The 24,504-nt window shown below is 27.2% G+C and overlaps 1 protein-coding gene across 4 annotated transcripts in view; it reads right to left on the bottom strand.

Moving 5' to 3' along the window:
• Positions 1-6,683: 6,683 nt before the first annotated feature.
• Positions 6,684-24,504, bottom strand: part of LOC107436192 (uncharacterized) — a 124,142-nt gene continuing 106,321 nt past the window's right edge. For 2 of the 4 annotated variants that reach the window (XR_015431355.1, XM_016047796.4), the window contains exons 3-5: positions 19,679-20,359; positions 12,588-12,642; positions 6,684-7,366 (exon numbers count right to left, since the gene is read on the bottom strand). Coding sequence is in view for 3 of the 4 variants with exons in the window: in XM_016047796.4 (XP_015903282.1) it covers positions 7,032-7,366; positions 12,588-12,642; positions 19,679-19,834 (546 nt within the window). In the remaining variant the exon portion in view is untranslated. The remainder of the gene's footprint in view (positions 7,367-12,587; positions 12,643-19,678; positions 20,360-24,504) is intronic. The other 2 variants (XM_087157242.1, XM_087157243.1) reach the window with 1 other exon arrangement.

Raw genomic sequence — 24,504 nt, 5'->3', positions numbered from 1 at the left:
TTCGCTTCATATACAAAATGGAATATATGGAAAGGAAATATTGGTTGAAATGTTTCAAGGGCTCAAGAATAGGCGCCCATTTTCAATTCTTGCCAGACGCGAATGAAAAGAAGCAAAGATAATTTGAAATATAAATCGTAAAGTCGCCAACACATCTTGATGTTATGGAATCTTGTTTTGTTCACGTGACTGCTCATTTTCCATATTAACGATACTAATTCCTCACTACCTCTCCATAACGTCTGGAAATGCATTTTACACTGATTTTCCCTTTCGGCCATTATAGTTTTTTTTGTTCTGTTTTTCATCTTTTTTTCTTGATCGGCTACTGTGGATTTTCTAGTTTTGTTTCCAGCCTTTATTTTTCCCTTTTTCATTAGCAAATTTACTTTTTATATTTTAAACCACTTTTAATTCATCTCATTGAAGTCTGGCAAGTCTTGAAAATGGGCACCTATTTTTGAGCGCTTGATATACCTTGGTAGTTTTTTCCATTTCGTTCATTTTTAAAGTGAATTAAGTTTTTAAATAAGTGGTTTTCACCATGTTATTCGAAAACAAAACCGATTGCTATAGGGCAAAAGTTTTCACAATGAGGCATCACCCGTAAAAAGTTAAAGAAAGATAATTTTTTTAAATGCTTGCTTTTGTGAGAGATTTTGGAGAAATTCAAGTAGTAATTTTATACATTCATAATCATCACATATGCACAGTATTAAGTTTTTCTTTGACCAATTTCAAATACTACATAACTTTTTATTTTGTATTTCCTTCAAAAAAAAAATTTCGTTCCGAATAGATCACAGTTTCATAGAAAACCATGAAATTCAAAAATACATTTCGAGAAAATGCTGAATTTTAAGAACAGGAACTGATTTTCCGGTTTATATAGGGTAGAATTTGATTTAAACGAAACAGCGGAACAAAGTAGATTTACTTAAAACGTTTCTTTCAATGCTTAAATGATCCTAAGTAAAAGTATATAAAGTGGAACCTCATCACGAATTCTTCATTTCGATATGTACATATTTTGAACCCAATCTACTGCTTTTAATGCGATATTAAGTGATCTATTTTGACCTACTTATCGATCTTTGTTGAATTGTTTTTACGATTTTTTAGTATACATACTATATCTCTGTCTTACTTTGCATTAGATCAATACATCGGATATTGTCTTATCGTAACTTGGTATACATCATATCGTAAGTATTGTCATGTGGTAAACACCAAACGTTATGTTAAAATGATTTTATTAGTTAATGGTTTTGCTTTCTTATTCCTGACAAAGTACTACTGTTTTCTTTTTCAAATTTTCTTTGTTTTTTAAAGGCATCAAAGAGAGAAAAAAGTCTGCACACTTTACTAAAGGTAAAACTATTTTGAAATTAAAAATACAACTGTTAACATTCAATTTTCTTGTTTCTGAACTTATGGTATAAGAATGAAATTTGTTGAGAACAAATGAATAACTTTTTCACATATTTTGCGAGGTAACGAAAATGACTAAACTAGCAGCAAATTTAAGCAAAATAAATTTTAGTCAGCTAATATGTAATGCAAATAATTTATATACAAATAATTTATATACAATTAAACATTAAAAAATAATTACTAAAAAAATTATATACCTACACTAAAAAAAGTGCTGTTAAAACTACCAGAATATGGTAAAATGTTTTTGGCTCAATGGGAACGCAAATAGCTCCATAATTTTTTAAAATTACCGAATAAACTGTTTAAAAAACGTATATTTCGGTTTCATCAACCAGAATTTGGTTATTTTTTTACCAGAAATGTCTATACTATAATTTTTTTCTTCGTGTATTTAGAGAACATAGAGAATGTTAATTTTTTTATCATTTCGTTCAATTTTACCTATTATTAATCTGAGAATACGAGGATTGTTTAGATAATTATCTCGTTCCTACACTGTTGAAAATTCCGAGTCACGTTACACCATTGCTGGCTACATAAAGTAGAGCTCAATAGTTCCATATTTTGGTTTGGATATTTTGGTACCATATTTTGGCACCAAGAGTTGGTGTTTGAAGAAACAAAACACTTCTTTTAATTTTTTCTTTTATAAAAGCAGAGGAAAATTGCACCATTATCAGTTATTTTAAAGCTCTCTAATGCAAACTAACGTTACCATTAACCGTAAGTAGGTATAAACTGGTTTATGACATACATCAACCATTTAATACCACTAACCATATTTAAAAAGGCAACATAAGTGAAATGAACTTTAATTAATGCAAATAAAACAGTTACCTACTTAAGTAAGTTGATACTTAAAAACATGCATTAGTCATTCCGATAAACCGAAACCGAGTTGTAAAGAAAACATGGCGTCGTAAACAAATATCGTTCAGTTTATAGTCACCGTCAACGTTTCGAATCTTTTATCAAATTTTGGTGTGCAGTTTGTTGCACCAAGCATTTCTCGATCATAGTTCACAATTTAAGGTGCAATTAAAATAAAATGATCTTTCATTTAACAAAACTTTGGGATAAGGAGAAACTTTTCTCCAAATACTGGTTAACGATTTGACGAGTTTTTTTACAGTGTACCTTTGATGTATACCTAGTTTTCCGGTACAGTAATAATAACAGCATTTTTTTTAAAAAAAAATATTTGATTAAAAATTTAAATTTTTCAAAGAATTCAATTATATTTGATAAGATTTGTCGAAAATTTTAAAACTGAAAAAGTCTTACACCTTTTAAGTTTTAGAAGTTAAAAAAATACATAAGTGTGAAAATGTACCACTTGGGTAAAAACATTCAGATTTGAAAGAAAGGAAGAATATGCTCTCAAATAGCTAAAAGAAATAAATAAACATAAAACAAAATAAAACAGTTTATTATAGATACGTACTGAATAAGTCGATTTTCAACTAAGTAGTCAAAAGCTATTTCTAAAACAAAACCGAATTAAAAATTACATGCATCAATTAAATTCTCAACAATTTTAAATGCTAGAAGATTGATTATAATACATTGATTAGATTGAATATAACTCATACATGTTGTTCAAAGAATATTCTCTTAGATAACTTATTATCTTTAGAATTAGTTCTCGAATATAAAGTATGGTTAAAGTTGTGCTGGTGATAAAATAAGTAAAAATAAATGTTATTAGATGAGACACAGAAGTATATTTGTTTGTTCCGAGGAAAAGAATATGTATAGTACTGCATAAATGATTAATGTTTTTTGACTAAGTAAAGTAGTAGATATTTCTGTATTGTACTGAAACTAATCTTCGTTTGTGCTTATTACATTTTTTTACTTCAACTAACAACTTTTATTGTTTTGCGTTTTATTACATGCCATGAACTAAACTTTGTTATATTTGTTAAACCGAAACCATTTTGTGAAATTAATTGTATAGCATTTGTTCAACTGGTATATTCTTAAATTACAAAATAGGAGAAAAATGTCTTCAGGAAACAATTGTCATGTATAGATGTCATGGTGACATAGTGCATATTTTAAATGTCTCAAAGAAAGAATGATATATTTATGTTGTCATATCAATTAAAGTGGAAAAACAACTTGTGAAAATATGCAATTATACTATTTATATTCTTAAACGCAATTGTTTTACTTGATCAATTTATGTATTTTATTAATTTAGTTTGATTTGTTATAACTTTATGCTTTGTTATGTTGCTTTACAATTATTACCGTCTTATGAGTCTATATTTTGTTCTGTAGATCATACTGGCATGTATCACAATTTTTTAAATTTACAACCTGGTGTTAGTATGAACAATTATAATATTAAGTTTTCAAATAAGTACAAACCACTTACAGATAATTTAACTGCGTCTTGTATTTTCTCATTATAAATAATTTCAAATGAAATTAAAATTAAAAGAATCAAGTTGTTTCAATGGCTAAACCTAATTATATTTCACGCGTAAGAGTAGTTAGTTTGATAATGCTAGTTAGTTACTAGTAATGTAAAATCCTTTTATGCTGTTATGTTGCCTCTTTCTTCAGTAATGAAATAATTAGCTAAAGAAACAATAAAATGCACGCACATGCTTGTAACTAATTTCAAGGACACATTTATTGACGTATAATATTTTATAATCGACTGATATTCTAGGTATGTAATTAGAATTTTTAGTAGATGTTAAAACATAAATGTGATATCTTTTTTTAAAACTACGTTTTGTGTTCTCAACGGTAGGGGGCAGTATATTTGCAGAGGTTCCGGTAGAAAATTCGCTTGTATTGATTTCTTTTTTTTACAACACCTTTCGAGTTATTTTTAAAATAATTATTTGTTTCCGATGGCAAAAAAACTCGTTTGCAAATAGTGATAGTTGATCTGCTTTTGGGTGCACTATGCCTCCAAGTACTAATTTATTATCTGAAATTAGGGTGTTTAAATTACCTAAAGACTCATAACGCTGAATTCCCGTAGACTAATGCATTGAAACGGAGAGATCTGAGAAAAAGAAATATTCACCTTCAGCAATAATGTCATACGAGCACAGCAATACTTCCTGTAATTTTCTTTAGGGTAAATCACTTGATTTTTGCCACTTAATCATCTACTTAATCATTGCATACGTTAAAATGCAATGGTTAAGTGCAGTTAATTCTATGAATAAATTTAAACAATCAAGGTGGTACTTTCCGACAGGATAACGCTAGCCCTCCTGCTGTTGTTGTAACCCAACATGTTCTACAGAATATCGACATGTTGCATTGGTCTGCTAGATCACCAGATCTTTCATCAATCGAGCACTTATGGGACATCATTGCATGGCAACTTTAGCATCGTCCACAACCAACAATAACTACTTCCGTATTGACTGACCAAGTGCGATAAACATGAAACTCCCACAAATTGATAAAGTATCTGTATGACAGAATGCATGCCCGCTTGCATGCTTGCATTCAGAATTTTGGTGGTTACACTGATTATTAATGTACAAGTATTTCAAATTTGAAATGGTTTTTCTCTGAATTGCATTAATCTGTGATCGTGAAGCTTTAATCAATTAAATATGTTACTCAGAGAAGCGCATTGCCAAAATTTTATTATTCTTCAAAATTGTTTTCTTGGTGTTGTTCTTTTCTCGTCTGTGTACATTGCGGGAACAATCGCAAGTTCCAATGCACCCATACTATAAAATTTATGTGGTACCCTATTTAGCGATATCATTCTTGGGAACTACAAGTCGGATAAGCACTAACGTATCCTATGAAATTGTAAACTGATATTTATTTTTCCTTTTTTGCATTTGCTTTTACATTTTGTGTTAGACTTTTTTTTAAGGAAATCGATGTCTGTAATTGTTTAGTGCCTGTTAATATTCAATAATTTTTATTTGTTGAACTTTATTCAAGTATTGAGAAAATAAATGATGTAATTACGAATAATATTTTTTTATCCATTTTGTGTAAAATTGTGCTTTAAATTTCTTATAAGTCTGAAACTATTACACAGTTGGAATTTTCATTATAAAATTACGGTAAAATAACCTTCAGCAGTCTGTCTATCCAATTAACTGTAAAATTGACTGTAAAGAATATTTTTTACCTTTACGGTTTTGAAACCATTTACAACTAGTTTACAACAAGTTGTGAGCAAAACCATGAATGCAAAACTATACTGTTTTTAACCATTTACAATTAGCATTATTTCAAAGTCGTAAAGAGAAATTTAACTGGGCATGGTGCTACCATCAATGCGTGAATGAGAGTACTGTATTCTAATAGTCCAGGGTCACAAACAGGGGAGTGCAGGGCACTGGAAACTCTTCTTGTGTTGAAGGGAATGGAGAAAATATTGTGATGTCCCCATGGTGAAATATTGTCCCCGTTCTGTCGTATCTGAGATTGAAAGAATAGCCCTCTCGGATATAACATATAGCCAACTGTAAATGACCTCATAATGTGCTCACCACACACTTATTACTATAAGATTGTTTAGCTGCCGCTGATGTGTTTGACATTTCATGTTGGAAAATAAAAATAATTTAGTAAATGATGCAGATATTACCTGTGTACCGTATAACACTAAGTATTACCCTGGGTGTGAGAAGCAGTAGTTATGCTCTCACAGTCAATTGAAGATTGAATCTGTATTAAATTTAAATTTGTAATATCTTGTATTCATTTATATATGTGATTTGTCAAAATATTGATTTTTTTCTTTGTGAATAAAGTCATATAACGTGACAAATTTTTATCTTTATCAATTTATATGTCGTATCAATCTATTATGACTAGCTAATATTATTTTGAAACTAAATGCTCAACTACCTAAACTTCTACAAGTATGTTTCAAACGATAGTTCTATTCAGAAATCTGAGAATAAAATTTACGAAGAAATGAAAAGATCGTTTTTAACTTGAAAATGGCAAAATGATATAATGCTAATTTAGAAAATTCCTCTTCTTTTTCGACAGTCGATTGTTTCAGTTTAGGAGAGTGTCAATTTTAATCAGAAAAAACAGTACTCAATTTAGAAAGATATTCTAACTAGGAAGCCAATTGTTTCAATTTACGACTTAGTCAGTGTTAATTGGAAAGCACGGTTATCAATTTAGGGTTCAGTTCTTTTTATCGTTCATGAAAAATTGAATTAAGCCCACTTTTGATGAATGTATGAAAAAGTATAGTAATTATAGATGTATGAATTTTATTCAAGACATTTTGGGAAGAAAAATTTTATTTATAGGTTGAATATCCACAAGATTTTTTTTTGTATATTTTAAAATATTTTCTTACATAACACGATACAACATTCAGATATTCACATTGCATATTTTTTATTCCATTGTGTATTTTTATAATTACAAACATTAGGGAAAACAATATATTTTGTTAACATTTTTTTCATTAACATATTTTTTCTGGCAGATAAAGTTCAAGTCAAAGAAAAAGGAAACACAAATATAAATCTTGGCATCAAAAAATCCAGAAGTTATCCAATCGCTATCCACTAAGCAAACCTCAAAAGAAACTCTTCTATAGGCTTTCAAAACATTAAATTTATGAATTATCTTCTATCGGAGTTTTCAAGAAAATCATAGTAGTCAGATCTTTTCCCTGGTCCCCCAAGGAACTCGGACACTCTTTTTTGAAGGACGTCGTGCATGGCGTTTCCAGCAGCATGTCTTTTTCCTGGACCTCCTAGAAATTCGGAAACTCTCTTTCCAGGACCTCCAAGGAATTCTGAGACACGTTTTCCGGGTCCACCAAGGAATTCAGACATTCGCTTTCCAGGTCCACCCAGAAATTCGGATACTCTTTTTCCTGGTCCTCCTAAAAATTCCGATAGACGCTTTTCATTGCGTTCCGACATCCATTCTGGCGAGTAGGTATCTTCTGGATCTGAAACAGGCTAATGCTGAACCATTTTTTTTTGAAAAAAATGAAAATGCACTCTTTTCTAAAACTTTTCATCATAACTATCCCAAAATACACAAATATGTAATAACTAAACAATTTCGTAGCTAAATAGCTTCAATACTGTAAATTACATATTGATAATAGTTTTTTATAAATCGGTTGATTTTTGGATTAAACGTGGTTTTGTTTCATTTATTTACTTACACTTAAGACCCTAAAAGAAAACAAGATATTCTTTTTACTTGAACAGCAAAGTCATTATTCAGAAATAACTTATCAGATATTGGAGTTCGTTTCAGGTATTCCAGCATATAAAAAAATGAATGAAACGTTTAAACTAAAACATTTCTTTGGGCAGTTTAAAGATTAGAAAGAGTAGATTTCTGAAAATTTTAGTCAATAATGCCAATCTGGGTTGTTTTTAAGAGAATCCAAGAAGTTTTGCACATAATTATAAAATTCGTGTACCCAAAGGTAATTAATTCCATGCTTGTAATAAATAATTATTATTAAGTACTTATTATGCAATAAATAATAATTATTAAGCACTCATAATTTTTTTAATATTATTCGAAAAAATTTAATTGCAAAGTATACTCGTTTTTACATCATTCTAAAGATTATAATTTTGTAAAACATTATACAAGCTTTGAGAAAAATTAGTCGAATAGATTTAGAGAAATCGGTTTTTGAATATACGACATTTTTTTTCCATTAGGGATGAGTCATAGAACGTGAGGTTCCGATCACTAAATGAAAAACTATTCGGGTGTTCCTTTTCTTTATTTTGCTTACTGTACAACAATTAAATTTCCTGTCTCCGAAAATATTTATTCATTGCATTTTAAATACATTTTTTTCTAGTGCGCAGATCTAAAATCATTTTAAAACAAAGGGATACATGATCAAATTATGGTGAATTTAAAATATGGAAAAATAATAGTTTTCTTTTATAATTTCATTGCCTATTTTTTTTAAATGACAAAAAGTATGAAACATAAGTTTTTCGAAATGAACTGCTTGATTTAAAAAAAATTTGGAATATTTAGACTTTTCCCTGAAATATTCAACTTTTCTTTAATTCTTCAACCAGTAAAGAGTTTTTGACATATAATGCCATGAATTCAAAGAGGTCATCTAAACAATGTTTAGAACAAGCAATCATCAAACACTGAAATGCTAATGTTCTAAAGACGTCCTTTTGCCAACTTCGTCATCTCTTTTGACTAAATTCTATTCCTAACTTTAAATTTGCAATTTAAACTTAAAGAACAACTCTTTAAGTGCATTTCCGTAATTTCTGGAATTTTGGAAAAGTATTTAAGTGTCTTTGCGTAGCATGTAGAGAAATGCAAAATATGCTTTAATAAGCTTTTAAATTTTGATCAAATGCTTGAGTTAGTAGTATTTATTCTACAAAAAGAGGTTTTTTAAAGTCTTGGAATGCGAAATCTTTTATATATATATATATATATATATATATATATATATATATATATATATATATATATATATATATATATATATATATATATATATATATATATATATATATATATATATATATATATATATATATATATATATATATATATATATACATATATATATATACATATATATATATATATATATATATATATATATATATATATATATATATATATATATATATATATATATATATATATATATATATATATATATATATATATATATATATATATATATATATATATATATATATATATATATATATATATATATATATATATATAATTAAATAAATCCCACGTCTTTTGCTTAACTTAAATTTTTTTTTGACGATGCATAATTAGTTTACCGATGTTCTACATGGTTTCGTGCCTATCTTTGTGTAAAGTAAGAAACATATAGCGAAAGAATTATAATTTTTGTTAAAGAATCTATGGGTAAGAATATAGATTTTGTCACTTAAGAGAACTGATACTTGACGGTCTTGGCTTACTTGAAATAAATGGAAAGAACAGTTGCTAACATAAGTAAATTCCAAGTTTCAACAATCAATCAGGATCGAGATACCCATAATACGTCACTTGCAGGTACCCCATTAACAAATTACTCTATTTTGATTTTAAATTCAGCTGCAAACAGTTTTTTTTATTCAAACGATATTTTTAATCATTTCCGAAAGTTAAAATTCATTAACTGATCTACATCTTTTTAAAAACTCCAAACGATATTAAAAGAAATTATTTATTTTTACTTGCAGCTAGTTGGATGAAAATGTTCTTTTCTTTGTAATTTTGTGCTGGTATAGAAGCTGTGTAGGAAAATATATATTGTTTGTGAGGTACTGTTTTAAAAAAAATAAATATTATTTTACTCTACTATTTGTAGTTTTTCAAGCAAGGACGAAAGCAGAGCCTTTTTTGTAGAGATAACATCTGAAAATAAATGAGATTGCGTTTCTTTAATATTATTCTTTTACAAAATGATTGTTATTTGAGCCCTAAAAATACGTTTGAAGAGATAAAGAAGTCTTCGCCTTTGCATTCGTATCAGAATAATTTGCAACAAAAAGACTATAATTCCTGCAGCTCTGTTGCAAAGTTTATGTTAAGTTTCGGTTACCTACTATTATTATTGTACTCGCAAATTGCTAGATGAAAAAGACATTTTTCCTTAGAATTGTAAGTGAAATATTTTTATTTCTTTATCGAATATTTTACAATGTGTAGAATAACATATTTAATCGTTATTTTACTTTTAAGACTTCCATTCGAAATAATATTTCTACGACATCTTTATTTAATATTAATTGATAGTTCTATTACTCTGATGTATTGCATATACAATTTTTATTATTTATATTTCAATAATAAAAATTCATATAATAAAAAATCATAATATTAGTTGGTAAATATTTTGTGAAAAAAACAACATTTCAAATAGGTCAATGCATTTTCTAAAAGTGATTGCTTGTTTTAAGAAATTTAAGAAAATTTATTTTAAGAAAAAAATTGAAAAATTTGTAATATCCTTGTTATTGAAATCTACAATCACTGTAGAGTGTAATTTAATTTATAACTAAACTATTATCTATAAAATATAAGTATTTCAAAGAGAAATGTATTTCCAAACTATTTTTTTAAAATCTAGTGTCTGTATTTGGAACAGAAGATTAAGAACTAAATCATATATTTATGTTATCGAAAAAAAGTTACGATTATTTCGATTTAAAAGCATTTTCTTTTTAAATTTAAATGAAAATAAAATTCTAAATTTAGTTTTCCAATCATTATAATGACTGTGATAAATTGATTAAATTGTTACATTGTTAATTGTTCACGCAAAGTTACCAATAATGTTGAATGAGAATGGCATAAAAGTAATTATTATAGCGTAAAAATATGAGAGTATTGTGTAACATTAATGTATGCATATGGACATTAACCAAATGCGATCATAAATGTAAACGATCTTTTAAACAATTTTTTCTATATTAGGTTCTATTGCTGATAAGTAATTTCTATTCTTTCGCAACATCGTTTTACATCGTCTCAAAATTTACGACAGTAAAAATTGCTATGAAAAACAAGCACGTCAATAAATTCTTTTATTAATCTCGTCGTAGTTACTCTTTCGTACAAACTTATACAAGGTGGGTAAATATAACTCACCATATGAAAGAGCTTAGAAAAACTGCAATTCTGTCAATATTTTAAACTCTATTAAAAGAAATATATAGGTGTTTTTTAAACTAAATATTTGTTAAACTGTTTAAACAATGCTTGGAAGATCATAATAATGAAAGATAGAAAACTAATATTGACAAAAAATATTACCTTGCTAAAATATTTTTTTTTACCCTTCTTGATACCAAAGAAAAATTTCTACTTAAAAAAAAACTTTAACACCTTTGCTTCTATGCTTCAATTCCTGTTTAAAATGCAGTCACAAGAAAAAGTAGAACTAATCTTATTTAATACCTTATCATTTGAGGAGGAAGTATTATACCAACACATTTGAAGGGTGCTTAACACTTAACACTTCAGAAAATTTGTGTATTATCTTATTTTTATGCTTTTCTACTCTTTTGAACATGTTAATTTTTAATTATACCTTTCAGTGAAATTATGCAACTAAAAAATTGCTTATTGTTTGATAGATTTTAATAAACTGTACCTTTTTTCAGATAAATTTTTTTTAAATACATCTTTACAAAAGATATATCTGATATGTAAGAACCTAAAGGAATATTTTTTATTTAACTAATTATTATTAACTTTTTTTTATTTGATGATTTTTTGCAGAGGGATAAAAATCTTTAAATTTTAAGACACAAAACTTCTTCTAAGTTATAATTTTGAATATTTCAATTTTTTAGTTAAATTTTTTTAGTTAATTACAAAAATTTTACTTATTTTTAAAAGGAAATTTTTAAAATTATTTTTTGTATAAATACATAAAGGGAAACTAGAAAAAATATTACAATTTTATTTCATACAATTTCTTGTTAATAGGGATTTAAACCTATTTATAAATGTTACAAAATTGCTTTATGACTAATATTAATTATTATTGCATATATGCATATTTTTCCACACTTTTTACTAATAAGTCGACATTTTCAGAGCAGATGAGTGATAATATTTGATATTTTTAAATATAGTAACGAAATAAATGAATTACTGTGCTATTCGGAATTGTAATAGCGAAATATGGAAGCTGAAATAGTAATAACAGTTGATAGTAGATTAATTCCGCTTAATTCCCAACTCTGAAAATGTTAATTAAAATAGTAAATTTTTCTGTATGGGATTTATATTAAATGGGGATATAAAAATTCTTCTTTTTTCTTGCTTGCCAGCTACAAGTTGAATAAAATTAAAATTCTTCTGTCCCTATCCCTCATTATAGAAGTTTTCATATCTCTAGGCTCGTTGCCTAGTAACGAATCGATATCTGAGTTCCTAATTCTCTCTTTCATGAATAACTGCTTATACACTCAAAGCTTATTATGTAATTATAATTCAAAGTTAAAATTCATTATTGGGTTTTTAAAAAAAAGTTAGAACTTATTTCTTTTTTTAATAACTCGCTGTTTTTTTACGCGCATTTGTTGAGAATCATACTGAACGAATTTCCGAGGAGTATGATTAAAAAGTTATCTTCATTTTATTTTCCCTTCTACTCACCGACACACATTTCTTATTCTTACCTTTTTCAGCGAGAAAGAATACACATCGCTTCAGCTGCTTGTGCTGTTTCTCATTCTACAGGAAATTAAATAGATCATACATATCATTTCTGTTTTTGATAGATCGTTTCATATAAAATTCCAAAGACATTTGGCAATATTTTTTTTAAATGCAAGTGAGTTACAGACGATATTTATATGCATTAAATAAGCAAAATTACCTTTTAATTTTATTATCAGATTTTTAGATTAATAACAGAGATCTCAGGGGGAAAACAGAGTAATATATGCTCAAAGCAAATTTTAAGTATTCATGAAAACAAAAAACAGTCGTTTTATTAAGAAAAATTAGTTAGAAAATTAGAGTTTAGAAAGTATGAGTAATTCCTTCTAATACATTAGTTAAGAACCTGATTAAGTTACGCCCAACCCAAATTTCAAGTAAACGTTTAAATGTGTATCAGGTAATGAGAAAGTAAAAAACTGAGAGAAGAACTTTAAAACAGTTAATAAAATGCTGATGTAAAAAAGCGGCAGTGATGGACCTACCAAACTTCGAGGAGCAGTAGGTAAACATCTCTTACTCTTTCAGACTCAGATTTACTGGGAACTCAGCAGATTAATGTGGTTGTCCAAAGTCATATTCTTATTAAAATCTGTCTTTGTAGTGTTTTTAAAAAAATTACGTTATTATGGAGCAACAGCATGCAATCAGAGTTTGCTTACTATTTAGACGCAGTGCAATGGAAACATTTGCAAAACTCCAGTGAGTCTGTGGAGACAGTATTTTGAGAACAGCCTAAGTTTTTCAATGGCTTAAGACATTTCAGAAGGAAGAGAGTCGAAGAGAAATCAAACAATGAAAGTTCTTCAACGGCAAGAACCGATGGAAATGCTGATAGAATCCGGAATGTCGATTTTTTTTTATCATTGAGTGATGGTCATTATGAGCTTAAGCCAGATGAATTTGTATCATACCATCATGCATCATATTTTGAATAATTCAATAAATTTGAGTTACGGAGAGGATCACGCCTGTGAGACCAAACATCGAGAACGGCAAAGCTTATTGTTGCACAACAATGTCTTCAAACGCGTTTTAGACAACAATTAACACATTTCTGAGGTCTCTCAACCTCACTCATCCGATTAGAGTTCTTGTGATTCAAAATTGAAAATTTATCTCAAGAAATGTCATTTTCGGAAACTGGAAAACATTGAAAAAGGTTTTACCAACCAGATAACGGCTTTTACAGTATACGAGTTCCAGTACTGTTATTAAGAGTGGAAGAACCATCACCGTCACTGTTTCCAAGGGAATTATTTTCGAGTGAGACATTATTGAATTTGCAATTCTTTTCGGATAAAAAAATATTAAAAAAAAGCGGTCTCTTATAAACTACTTAATTAACGCCTCATCGAATATCGAAAAATCAAAAATTGATCTAAAAATGCACAATTTATGTTTCAAGTATTCCGTATTTCTTACCAAATAATATCTTTTAGTAAATATACTATAAACATTGTATAGATTGCAAAAAAAAAAAAAAAAAAAAAAAAAAATTAGGAATTATTACAACACACTCAAAAATCGATCTCTTTTTTTCCTACCTATTTTTTTTAAAGAATTTATGCCAAAACTTCAAACTTTTTAATATTGAGTATTAAAATAACAGTTTTTTCCAAGGAAAAATTACGAACAAACACTAGAATATCGTAGAAACTTTTAATTTTAATATTTCTTCTAGAAGAGTATTTTTAACAATACATGTTTTATTTTCAATTTTCTTTACATTATTACCGATACCAAAATTACAGTTTGGTATTCTTAGGCTTTTAAAAAATAATTATAAATATGCGTTATACTTATTTTTCAATATGTTTGTTATTGCATAATTTTTGCATTAAGTTCATTTAAAACACTTTCCTTTTAAACGTTTCTTTAATATTTCTCATGTTTTCATCTAAATTCCTTCCTGATGAACGTATTACAAAAAAATATCTAACGTTTCGTTTTACGTTAAACATAAATATATCATTTTACAATGAAAGATTTAAACGAATAAAGAATTCAATCTTTACATTTGAATGAAACCGCTCTTAAAGTAATCCAGAAAAACTTAAATTTAAATATATTCTCATATTTACATATCTAAAGGATGATCAGAATAAAACATTTGAATACATTGTTATAGTTAGCTAATAAAAAGATAAGAATAGATTCTTTCTGAATATCCCGACACCACTAGCGTTTGATCAAATAAATGCATTTTAGTAATGATTTTTTGAGAATACAAATCTCATTGTTAACTGATGAAACTCAAAAAGGTTCTTTTTTTCTCTCTCTTTCATTCAAATATTCTTAAACGTTCTCTGAGGTCCTATAAAAAAAGAATAATCGTGAATTGCATTTGAAGATTCACCTATTTGTCAGGGTTTTGGGAAGATGAAATACTTTACGTGCTGCTACGCATAAATCGTTCTAAAGATGCAAATTAGAAATTTAAAAGGTTTTGAGTTATTGAAATCTTTTAAATCATTTGATGATACAGTTGGAATGTTACGTTGAGTTTTGCATGTAAGAAAACAAAATGCTTCAGAGATATAGGCTTAATGATAAAAGATTAATTAAGAAAAACTAGCTATAAACTTAATTTCAAGTATTAAAAGCAGTATAACTACAGTTTTTAAGATGTTATTTAGAATTTACTTTTGTTTTCTAAAGTAAAAGAAAACACAAGTTCAAAAATTGAATTTTTTGTATCTTATTTTTTTAAGTCCTTCGAAAAATTTATATTTTATTGATTCATTGAAATGAAATTAAAAATTGATTTATTAAAAAATAGCCGTTTATCTAAAAGGTAATCCCATGAAGATAATTTTTAAGCTAGAAAATATTTTTTAATCAAATTTTCCCTTAAGCTATAAATTTTTTTTTACAAATTTTTTCACTTTTTCAATGCAAATTATTTATTGTTTATTTGCATTAATAGCATTAAATTTGCAATAAGAATAGCAATCAAAATATTATCAGCAAATAATAGTCAATTATCTATTTGTCAATATATTCTGAAACTTTAAAAAATATTTTTAAAAAACCTTCTCTTCCAAATTATTTTTTACAGAAAAGAAAATTTTAAAATTGATAAGAAATTATAACATCGAATAATAATTTTTTTTTGTTTTCATTAAATTATGTTTTAAATGTCTTGTAAAACTCTAACTGCTATTTAAATAGATCAATTAATGAATTTTTCATTTTTTTATTCCTTATTTTATAATAGTTTTATCGATGCTTTTTATTTTAAATTTGTACTTTTTCGAGGCTTATATTAGTCTTAAAGAAAGAAGTATTAAAAAATTATCACTTTCATGCCTCAAAACGTCTCAAATTTTTAAAATTTAATATGGATGTAACAGTAATTTTGCGCTGTTTTGTACTCGAGCACCCTGATTTCTATCTGATTTTTTTCTTAATTTTTTTAATTAAAAAAAACAGAAAATACAAAGAACAAAACAACTTCCAAAATTGTATTTAATAATTCAAAAACTGTTAAAAATAAATGTGACATTGTTTTGCTCAAAGAAAAATGAGTTAAAATTCAAATGCTTTGGACCACAATATTTTTAAAACGCGGAAAAACTTTAATTGTAAATTGTTTGGAGGTTAGAATTCTTTCTTTTTTGTTTTACCGTACTTTATTTACATTAATACATTGTTCTTAACAGTATTTAAGCATCCTTCTTTATTGTACAAATGAGTTATAAAAGTAATAAATAAGTAATAATTAAAAAATTCACTGAAATATTTATTTTTAGCCAAATTCATAACACGTTTTACACTGGAGAAAAAAAATTAATTTTAGAAATACCAGAAAATAGTAAAATTTAGCGTGTTTCTGACTTTATGGAAATATCAAAAATGCAACATTTTTTATCGAAGAACTTTGTTAAGGATTTTGGTAAAATTAACAGTAAAATATGGTTTCATAATGTAGGATAAAACTTTCTAAATGTGGTAAGATTTGGTAAATTTTATAACGATTCCTTAAGGCATGGAATAAAAAAAGCATTTATTTGATTGTTTAATTTTGTTTTGTTCTTAATATGTGTTAATCAAAATTATAATTTTCAAAACCAGAATTTCTGGCAAAGCGTTACCACATAAACGGAAAAATTACCAAATGAATGGTTAACCATAAGTATGGTAATTTTTACAAGAAATGCCCTTACCATACAGTACGGTAATTTAACCAGATTTTTTTTTCTCAGTGAATTTTTTAATTTCTCTTATGATAAAATAGATGGGTTATTCCAACCTTTCAATTCTAAAAATATCGCCTTTGTAACTCACTTAAAAATTTATTTAAATAATTAAAACAATGTTACAAATAAAGCCAAGATGCTTTGGAAGTTTCGATCATGCTTACACTGTTATCTCCATGCATTTTTTTTTATCGTCAAGTACCCACACTGAGTTACATGCTTAACATGCATTAATAGTCCTGCGTTCCATATTGGTGTAAACTGTCTTTATTCCTTGCAATACTGAAAAATATTATTAATTTTAGTAGTTATTTTAGAGAATTTATGCATGTTCTATTTTATATTTATTCAGTTTCTCTAACGCGATGTTAATTTCTTTACCTCATGTTCTCATGCAAAATAAAGTTAAATTGCAAATTTTTGCAGAAACATTTTTATCGAGTATATGAAATGCATTATGCAGTCGACACGGCATCGTACACTCCCAGTAGAATATCATGCAGATATTTATGCAAGTTTCAAACCAAGATTCATTTCAAGAATTCCACGAAAACGTCATCAGAATTTACACAAAGAGGGCAGAGATTATGCTCAAAGATTCCATGGCACAAATACGAATAAAACTTAGAGACAACTTAATAACATTAACATTTTAATCAAGTTTGTTAACACTTTAACCTAATGCATAAACATTTTTACAAAACGAATTATTGCAATCAACTTAACATGCAGAGGGTTTCATAATAGAGGTGCAAATGCATGACAATAAGCAAACAAAAAGAGTCAAATTATTTAATTTGCTAGTCTATTATTTAATTCTAAATGTTTCTAAAATCTACAGGTGTATTTTTCAAAACATATAAGACATTTAAATTGTTTTAAGTCAAAATTTATAAAATATAAATGAATTTCGATTATGATTTCTTTAATTTTGTATTAAATTTTCTTGAAAAATAACAAAAATTTTGTTTTTAAAATTTTTTTACTGTCAAAAATATGAAATAAACTGTAATACTAAACTACATAAATTATTCTTTTATTAAAAAAACTAAGCCTGTAAAAAGCCTGTTTTAAGATATTCTTTTGCCGAAAATGTGTTAATAGGTTTTGAACATTTTTCATACTTAAGAAACACTATTCTTTAGACTACATAGCGTTAACTTGGAAATTTAATTTTCTAAATATTCACTAACATTAAATTCATTTTTTTCTTATAAAACATTTTATATAAATACTTCTTATGTTATAATTTAACACTAATTTTATCTTTTTCATAAAGTAGTGTTGAAATGTAGGAGACAAACAGGAGACTGATTATTGAATTAACTATACAATAAAATAATTATTTCTTGAACAGAAAAATTAAAAATGAAAAGTTTCTTGTTAATAATGCGAGTTAAAATGACAAAAACTGATTATATTTTCACCATATGTGATTACGTAAATTACTTACATATAAATATTACGGATATTTACGAATGAAACCTAAACTTAATCTCATTTTTCCTTTTGTAACTTACGTATTTTTTTAAAAAAAAAGTATGAAAAATTATTTCATGTTTCAGTGATACGTATTAGGAATTTGTGATTTTCTAATTTAAGTTGCACTAAAAAAATCTATATTTTCTAAGTAATGATCAGTTTTTAAAGGAAAATCTAAAGTATTGTAAAAATAAATTAAACTAAAAAACGAAGAACAATCATTCATTCAAACATAACATGCTTAAACTCTCCAAACAGATTTTAAAACTGAAGACTTGTAAAGTAAAATTTTCCAAGTGTTTGTTAAACTCAAAACATCAGAAGTTTTCTAATTCATATTGCTTAAAGCACATATATGTCAGAGCATACGAATAATGTATGAGTTCAAAATAATTCGAGAGCTAGTTCAAGTTTGGCAAGAATTTAAGGGATTCACATACTAGAGCCTTTTACTACATAGTACTATATGTAATTACTAAACGTTATTGTTAGTATTTTTGTGTGAACTTCATATATTTTCTGTAAATTAAATGTTTTTCACCTGGATCCTTTTACAGTTCAAGCCTTCTAATTTGCCTTATTTTGCTTTCAGTTTTTTTTTGTTGCAAATATTCTGAGATAAGGACATTTTAGCAATAAAAGCTAATAAATACAATGATGATGTAAACATAAAGCTTACATGCAGCTCAACATTTGGAGAGTTAATAAATTTTTCATATTTACATGCAGTGAATGTTCACATGCAGAGAATGCTTTTAAATTAGCATCTGTTTTTTCATGCAATAAAAACTGTAAAATAGAAATCAAGAATTAAAAATGAAATAATGTTTTCATCATTCAATATAAGAATGCAAGACATTAACTTGACATTTGAAACTTAATATTTAAAAAAAAAAATTAAACCATGCTTATAAACACAAAAACACACTATATAATTTCCCGTACTTCTGTCAAAAAGGGATGTATTAATACTAGTCATTGATATTTTTTATTCTTATTGATTATTTTAATCATTGATTTATTTTAGTCATTGAAATTAATGAGTCATTAGATTGCTTTACGTAAGCAATGTTATTTGACTGCAGCTTAACAGCAAAGAAAGAAAAATAATAAAAAAAATTGGTTACAAGAGTATAATTTGAGCACGAAATTTGTGTATGTTATCCAAAAATAAATAAGATTTAAAATTCAGAAATTTAAAAAAAAAAAAGATATTAATTTCACTCTTGGACTAGTACTAATACATACAGTTACGTATTTGTGCCATATTAGAGCGTTGTCCAAACACGTTTGATCATTCCAAAACACACATTCGACAAGAAGACAGACACACAAAATAAACACGTATTGCATCTCCCTCTCACCCTACGCTCCAGAATTCCACTTCCGTTCAAATTCGACATCTCTCCTTTTTCTGCCAAGAAATTCTGACCCCATTCTTTTCTGATGTTCAGATGATTGAGAACGATTGGAATGGAAGATAGAGTCTTCCTGGCTTTGCTCTTCGTCACTGATATCATCTAATCGTTTACCCAAAAATTCTGAGCCCATTCTTTTGTAAGGTAAATCATCCATTGTGTCATCATCTTCATACGATCTCTTGCCCAAAAATTCCGAGCCCATTCTTTTTCCTAAAAATTCTGAACCCATTCTTTTGCCTAAAAACTCTGATCCCATTCTCTTTCCTAAAAACTCAGATCCCATTCGTTTCCCCAGAAATTCGGATCCCATTCTCTTGCCTAAGAATTCCGATCCCATTCTTTTACCTAAAAATTCTGACCCCATTCTTTTGTCCTCTGGCTCACTATAAGAACGTTTTCCCAAGAATTCCGATCCAATCGTAAATTCTTGGTTGCGAGGGGTATATTGGGCGCGCTGTTGCGGTACACTAATTCGTGCTCTTTTTAGTGATTTTTCTCTGGTTCTCAAGCTAAGGGGCGATGGGACTCTTAAACCAGTACCTAAAGAAACTAGTTGCAGAATGTGACGTAAAGTGTTATCTGAAATTGAAGCAGGTGATTCTCGTGAGGCATCCACGTAGTAATCTGAAACAAAAAATATTAAAGAGAACACAAATGGCATGGAAATAGTAATATTTACGAACTTTATAACTAATGTCATTAAGCTAACATAACTACAATTTTAGAAATCTTTATAATAAGATATATTTTTTTATTAATATCATATTCAAAAAATATATATTTTACATCCTATTAATAGTTTAATTATAATTTTTATAACTAATAGATATGTGAAAAATATATCTAATATCTTCAATAATATTATATGATAGATAATACTATGTGAAAATAGTATTTAACAAATTAATATATATTTAACAAATTAATTTGATTTCTTTTAAATTTAGATGATAAATTATAGTAAAAACTAAATGCAGCTTGAATCCGGATTAATAATATATTAATCTAACGCTTTATGTCAAGTTTAAAAATATTATCAAATAACTATCCTTAGCATGAAATATTTGTGTTAATAATTATAATTGGTTTTCTAAGTCAGGTGTTCTTTTTTTTTAAAATTAGTAACTATAGTTAAACGATCACCATTTTACGCATGAATTCAAATCTTTTAATGAGTGTTGGATAATAATCTGAAACTAAAATATATAAATACAACCTGCTAATATTTTAAAATGTTTGTAAAAATTTAATATAAAAGAGAAAAGTTTGTTTTTAATTGTTTTCAACAACAATAAAAAATGCTTTATTAACTGTTCATATATTAATGTTTGAAAATTCAGCAGATTTTTATTTATTTAACAATATTTAGTCATGCCAACACTTTAAAATTTTGGCAACAATTGTTTACATATTATTGTTTGGAAATTTAACAGCTTTTTATTTATTTAACAATATTTATAAGGGCCAACAATTTAAATTTTTAGTAAAAATTTTTCACATATTATTGTTTGAAAATGCAGTAGCTTTTTATTTATTTAACAATATTTATTCGGGCCAACACTTTAAATTTTCGGTAGCAATTATGTATTTTAACATTACGAGCATAAGGATTCAATTGTGTAAAATGATACACAGTTAAGAGTTTAAAATTGTAATTAGTTTTCAAATTATATTAATAATATGACACCATTCTAATTTGCTTTAAATAAAGTGCATGAGCTTTTCTTCCTGTCATTTTTTAAAATTTAAATATTATTGAATTCATAAAAATGAATGCTGTTTTACAAATATTTGAGTTTTAATTTTTCCATCACACTTTTGTTTTAAATATTTTTCCAAAAAAAGTATATTTTTATAAAAGTCTAAATAAAAAATAAAATAAAAAAACCTTTTCTTTAGAACAACTTGAATTTCAACACTAGGCTTGAATAAGTTATTCTTAGATTTAAGAAGAAAAAAAATGTATTCCCACCTAGTATTTTATTAAACTCCTGTATAAAAAAAAAATAAGAAGCCCAACTTTATGGAATAATTCAAAATCTGTGTTCTTCTACCTTGATGTGAAATGATAAGGAACATCCACGACGAAAGTTTTTCAAATATTCTGACTTGTTGCGGAATGCATTCCACCATAACACGGTTAATATGCTAATTCTGCGGTCAAGAAACAAGAAGGATCCCCAATAAACATTCGAATTCTGAGACACGATAAATTTGCATCTTCAAATTTTTTCATATTTGCATGAGTTTGAGGAATTGTCTGTAAATCGGAAAGAATGAAATTTTACTAAATATGTAAATTGTTAAGGTAAACCCATGGATAACAGATGCTGTTTCTTTTCGCCTCCAGTCGTTGATTTAGTGGTTGGTATTTTTTCCAAAATTCACCAATAATAATATTTTGTTTTTATTTTATCGCTGAAATAGCAGGTTAAATGCATTTGTCTTTAACCGAATATTTCGTCGATGAAATACATCTTCAGCAATATATCTCAAAAAGAGTTACAAACAATTTTACAAGTAAATCATAAATTTTTTAATAAATCAAGGGGATTAGACTATATTTGAGGGTGCCCCTTGATTCTCGCCAAGTTGTGATCGCGGTTGATCGCAAAGCTGGGTAATATAGTTTTATTTATGGGAACGTCTATAATTTTTTTTCTTCTGGAAACCCAATCGTGATTCTGATTGGTTTAGATTTTAGCGTTATTTTTGAATGTTCAACGGTATATGTAATTTCAGAGGCTACTTTTTATTTTTTTTCTGTGCTTACCCCTTTAATATTTGTTTCGATTCAAAATGTATTTTATTGGATTTATTAATTTTGCTTATATTGTGTTCATTGCAATTTTATTAAGTTTTGGCTCATGTTTTATAGACATTTCATTATGTTTTTGCCGCCATTCTATTTTGCACGGTGTTCCACGTGAACAGGAATGGCACCAAACAAAAATCGACAATTTCGCCAAGGGGGCACTCTCAAATATATTTTTACCAAATCAAGTTTGACTTATTGTTTCAGATTTATCTGTTCGAAAATACCGTTACTACTATTCAAATGCAGTGAAAAAATTTCAATTCCTTATAAAACGAAAATTGAAACTTCATGAAACAAATTTGCTCACCTCGATTTTGAAACTATAACTACAAAAATTGAAAACCGTAAGGAAAATTGATGAACTTAAAATTAATATTGTCATTGCAGCTATATGTGAATCAAATATAGTTCGACAAAAATATTATTTTTTTGAAAATAATGCATGTACAAATATTATTACGTGAACTGATAACGTTAATTCATTATTGCATCTTAATTTAAAGCAAATTTAATTTTAGTGAATTTAAACAAAAATTTTAAATGCATAAATTCGTTAGAGTTTCAATTTGTCTTCAAAAAATATTGTCAAATATGCAAGAGCTAGACTGGAAGGAATCAACTAAGTGCTAAACTGGATATATTTCTGCCAACTTTTTTTGGAAAGAAATTCTTCATGTTCTGACGCAAATAACTGATAATCAATAAATTGCGTGTCATCAGTCAGTGGAGATTGCTAATAATAGGGTCTCTACTCTCTAATTCTTTCATTGTACTACGAAAGCTTAATATTTTATTCCATAGTAATACATTTTCAATGTACACTTTCAGCATTTTTTTTGTTATCTACCTAAAGTATTAATTCTAACATTTAACACACGCACAGGGGTTAAAAATCCAAAGTTTGTATTTAAAAAAAAATTAGAGTGGGATATATTTTTTATACAACTTTACTTGCATGAAAATGACCAGTAATGCAGCTACAGATAAAGTAGAATCCTTCTCTTAAAGTAGAATTCTTCTCTCCGTCCGAACTTATGAGGCTAGAGACTCGTTTACAGACGGAGTTTTCTACGCGCCTTGAGTTCTATAATAATAAAAAACCTACCCCAATGCGTTTCAAGATCTGGTATAGTTCAAAATTTGCAATGAGCACGCGCAGTCGTGAATTGTTCAAAACAATTTTATGTATTTATTCAAATATTAATTTACAGCAAATATTCATTAAGAATTAAGCTCAGATGTTCGCGTCAGATTATATTAGTTATAAACCTCCTTTTTACCTGGAACTTTCAGTTGAACACTCGTTACAATTATTAATTATTTAGCATACTGAATATCTATGTATCTTAATTCATGGACAATGATTTTTCTATTTCTATCTGCAGGTGAACTTTCATTTAATGCATTTATCGAGGCCGAAAATATTGTTTCTAAAATTGAAATAAAATATTAGCACTATCCAGGTCAGAAAGAAAAAACATAAGAAATAATTCTATGGTGACCTTATGGAACAGTTATAACATACACCCACACAAAAATATTTATACATAGAAACTACGAATTTTTTATTCAGCTTTTAAAAATACATCGAATTTTAAATAATTATTTTATTCTAAGATTGTCTCAAAGAATAAGGAGCATCCAAAACGAGGAAAATGTACTTTTTTGTCAAACGATCTTATAATTTTCCTCATTAAGAACTTTCTGTTATTCTTTTGAAAGACTAGGTCCCAAAGCCTAGTTACAGAAACAAACACGTGCAGTTTTCAGAGGAAAACGAGATGTGTGTTTTTTTTTAATTTTTAAATTGCAAATTGGAGAATGAGAGGGACAGTTATAAATGAAAATTGATATTTTCTCCTTCTGTCTTTATAAAATTAACGAAAGATGTCAAAATGTCGAAAAAAACTTTCTGTTAAAAATTATCAATTATAAATTTTGGATTTATAAT

The sequence above is a fragment of the Parasteatoda tepidariorum genome, chromosome 2, assembly GCF_982258835.1.
Source record: "Parasteatoda tepidariorum strain Cologne lab strain chromosome 2, Ptep-v5.0, whole genome shotgun sequence".
NCBI lineage: Eukaryota > Metazoa > Arthropoda > Arachnida > Araneae > Theridiidae > Parasteatoda > Parasteatoda tepidariorum.
The sequence above is the reverse complement of the archived record's forward strand: the minus strand, read 5'-3'. Positions and strand labels throughout refer to the sequence as shown.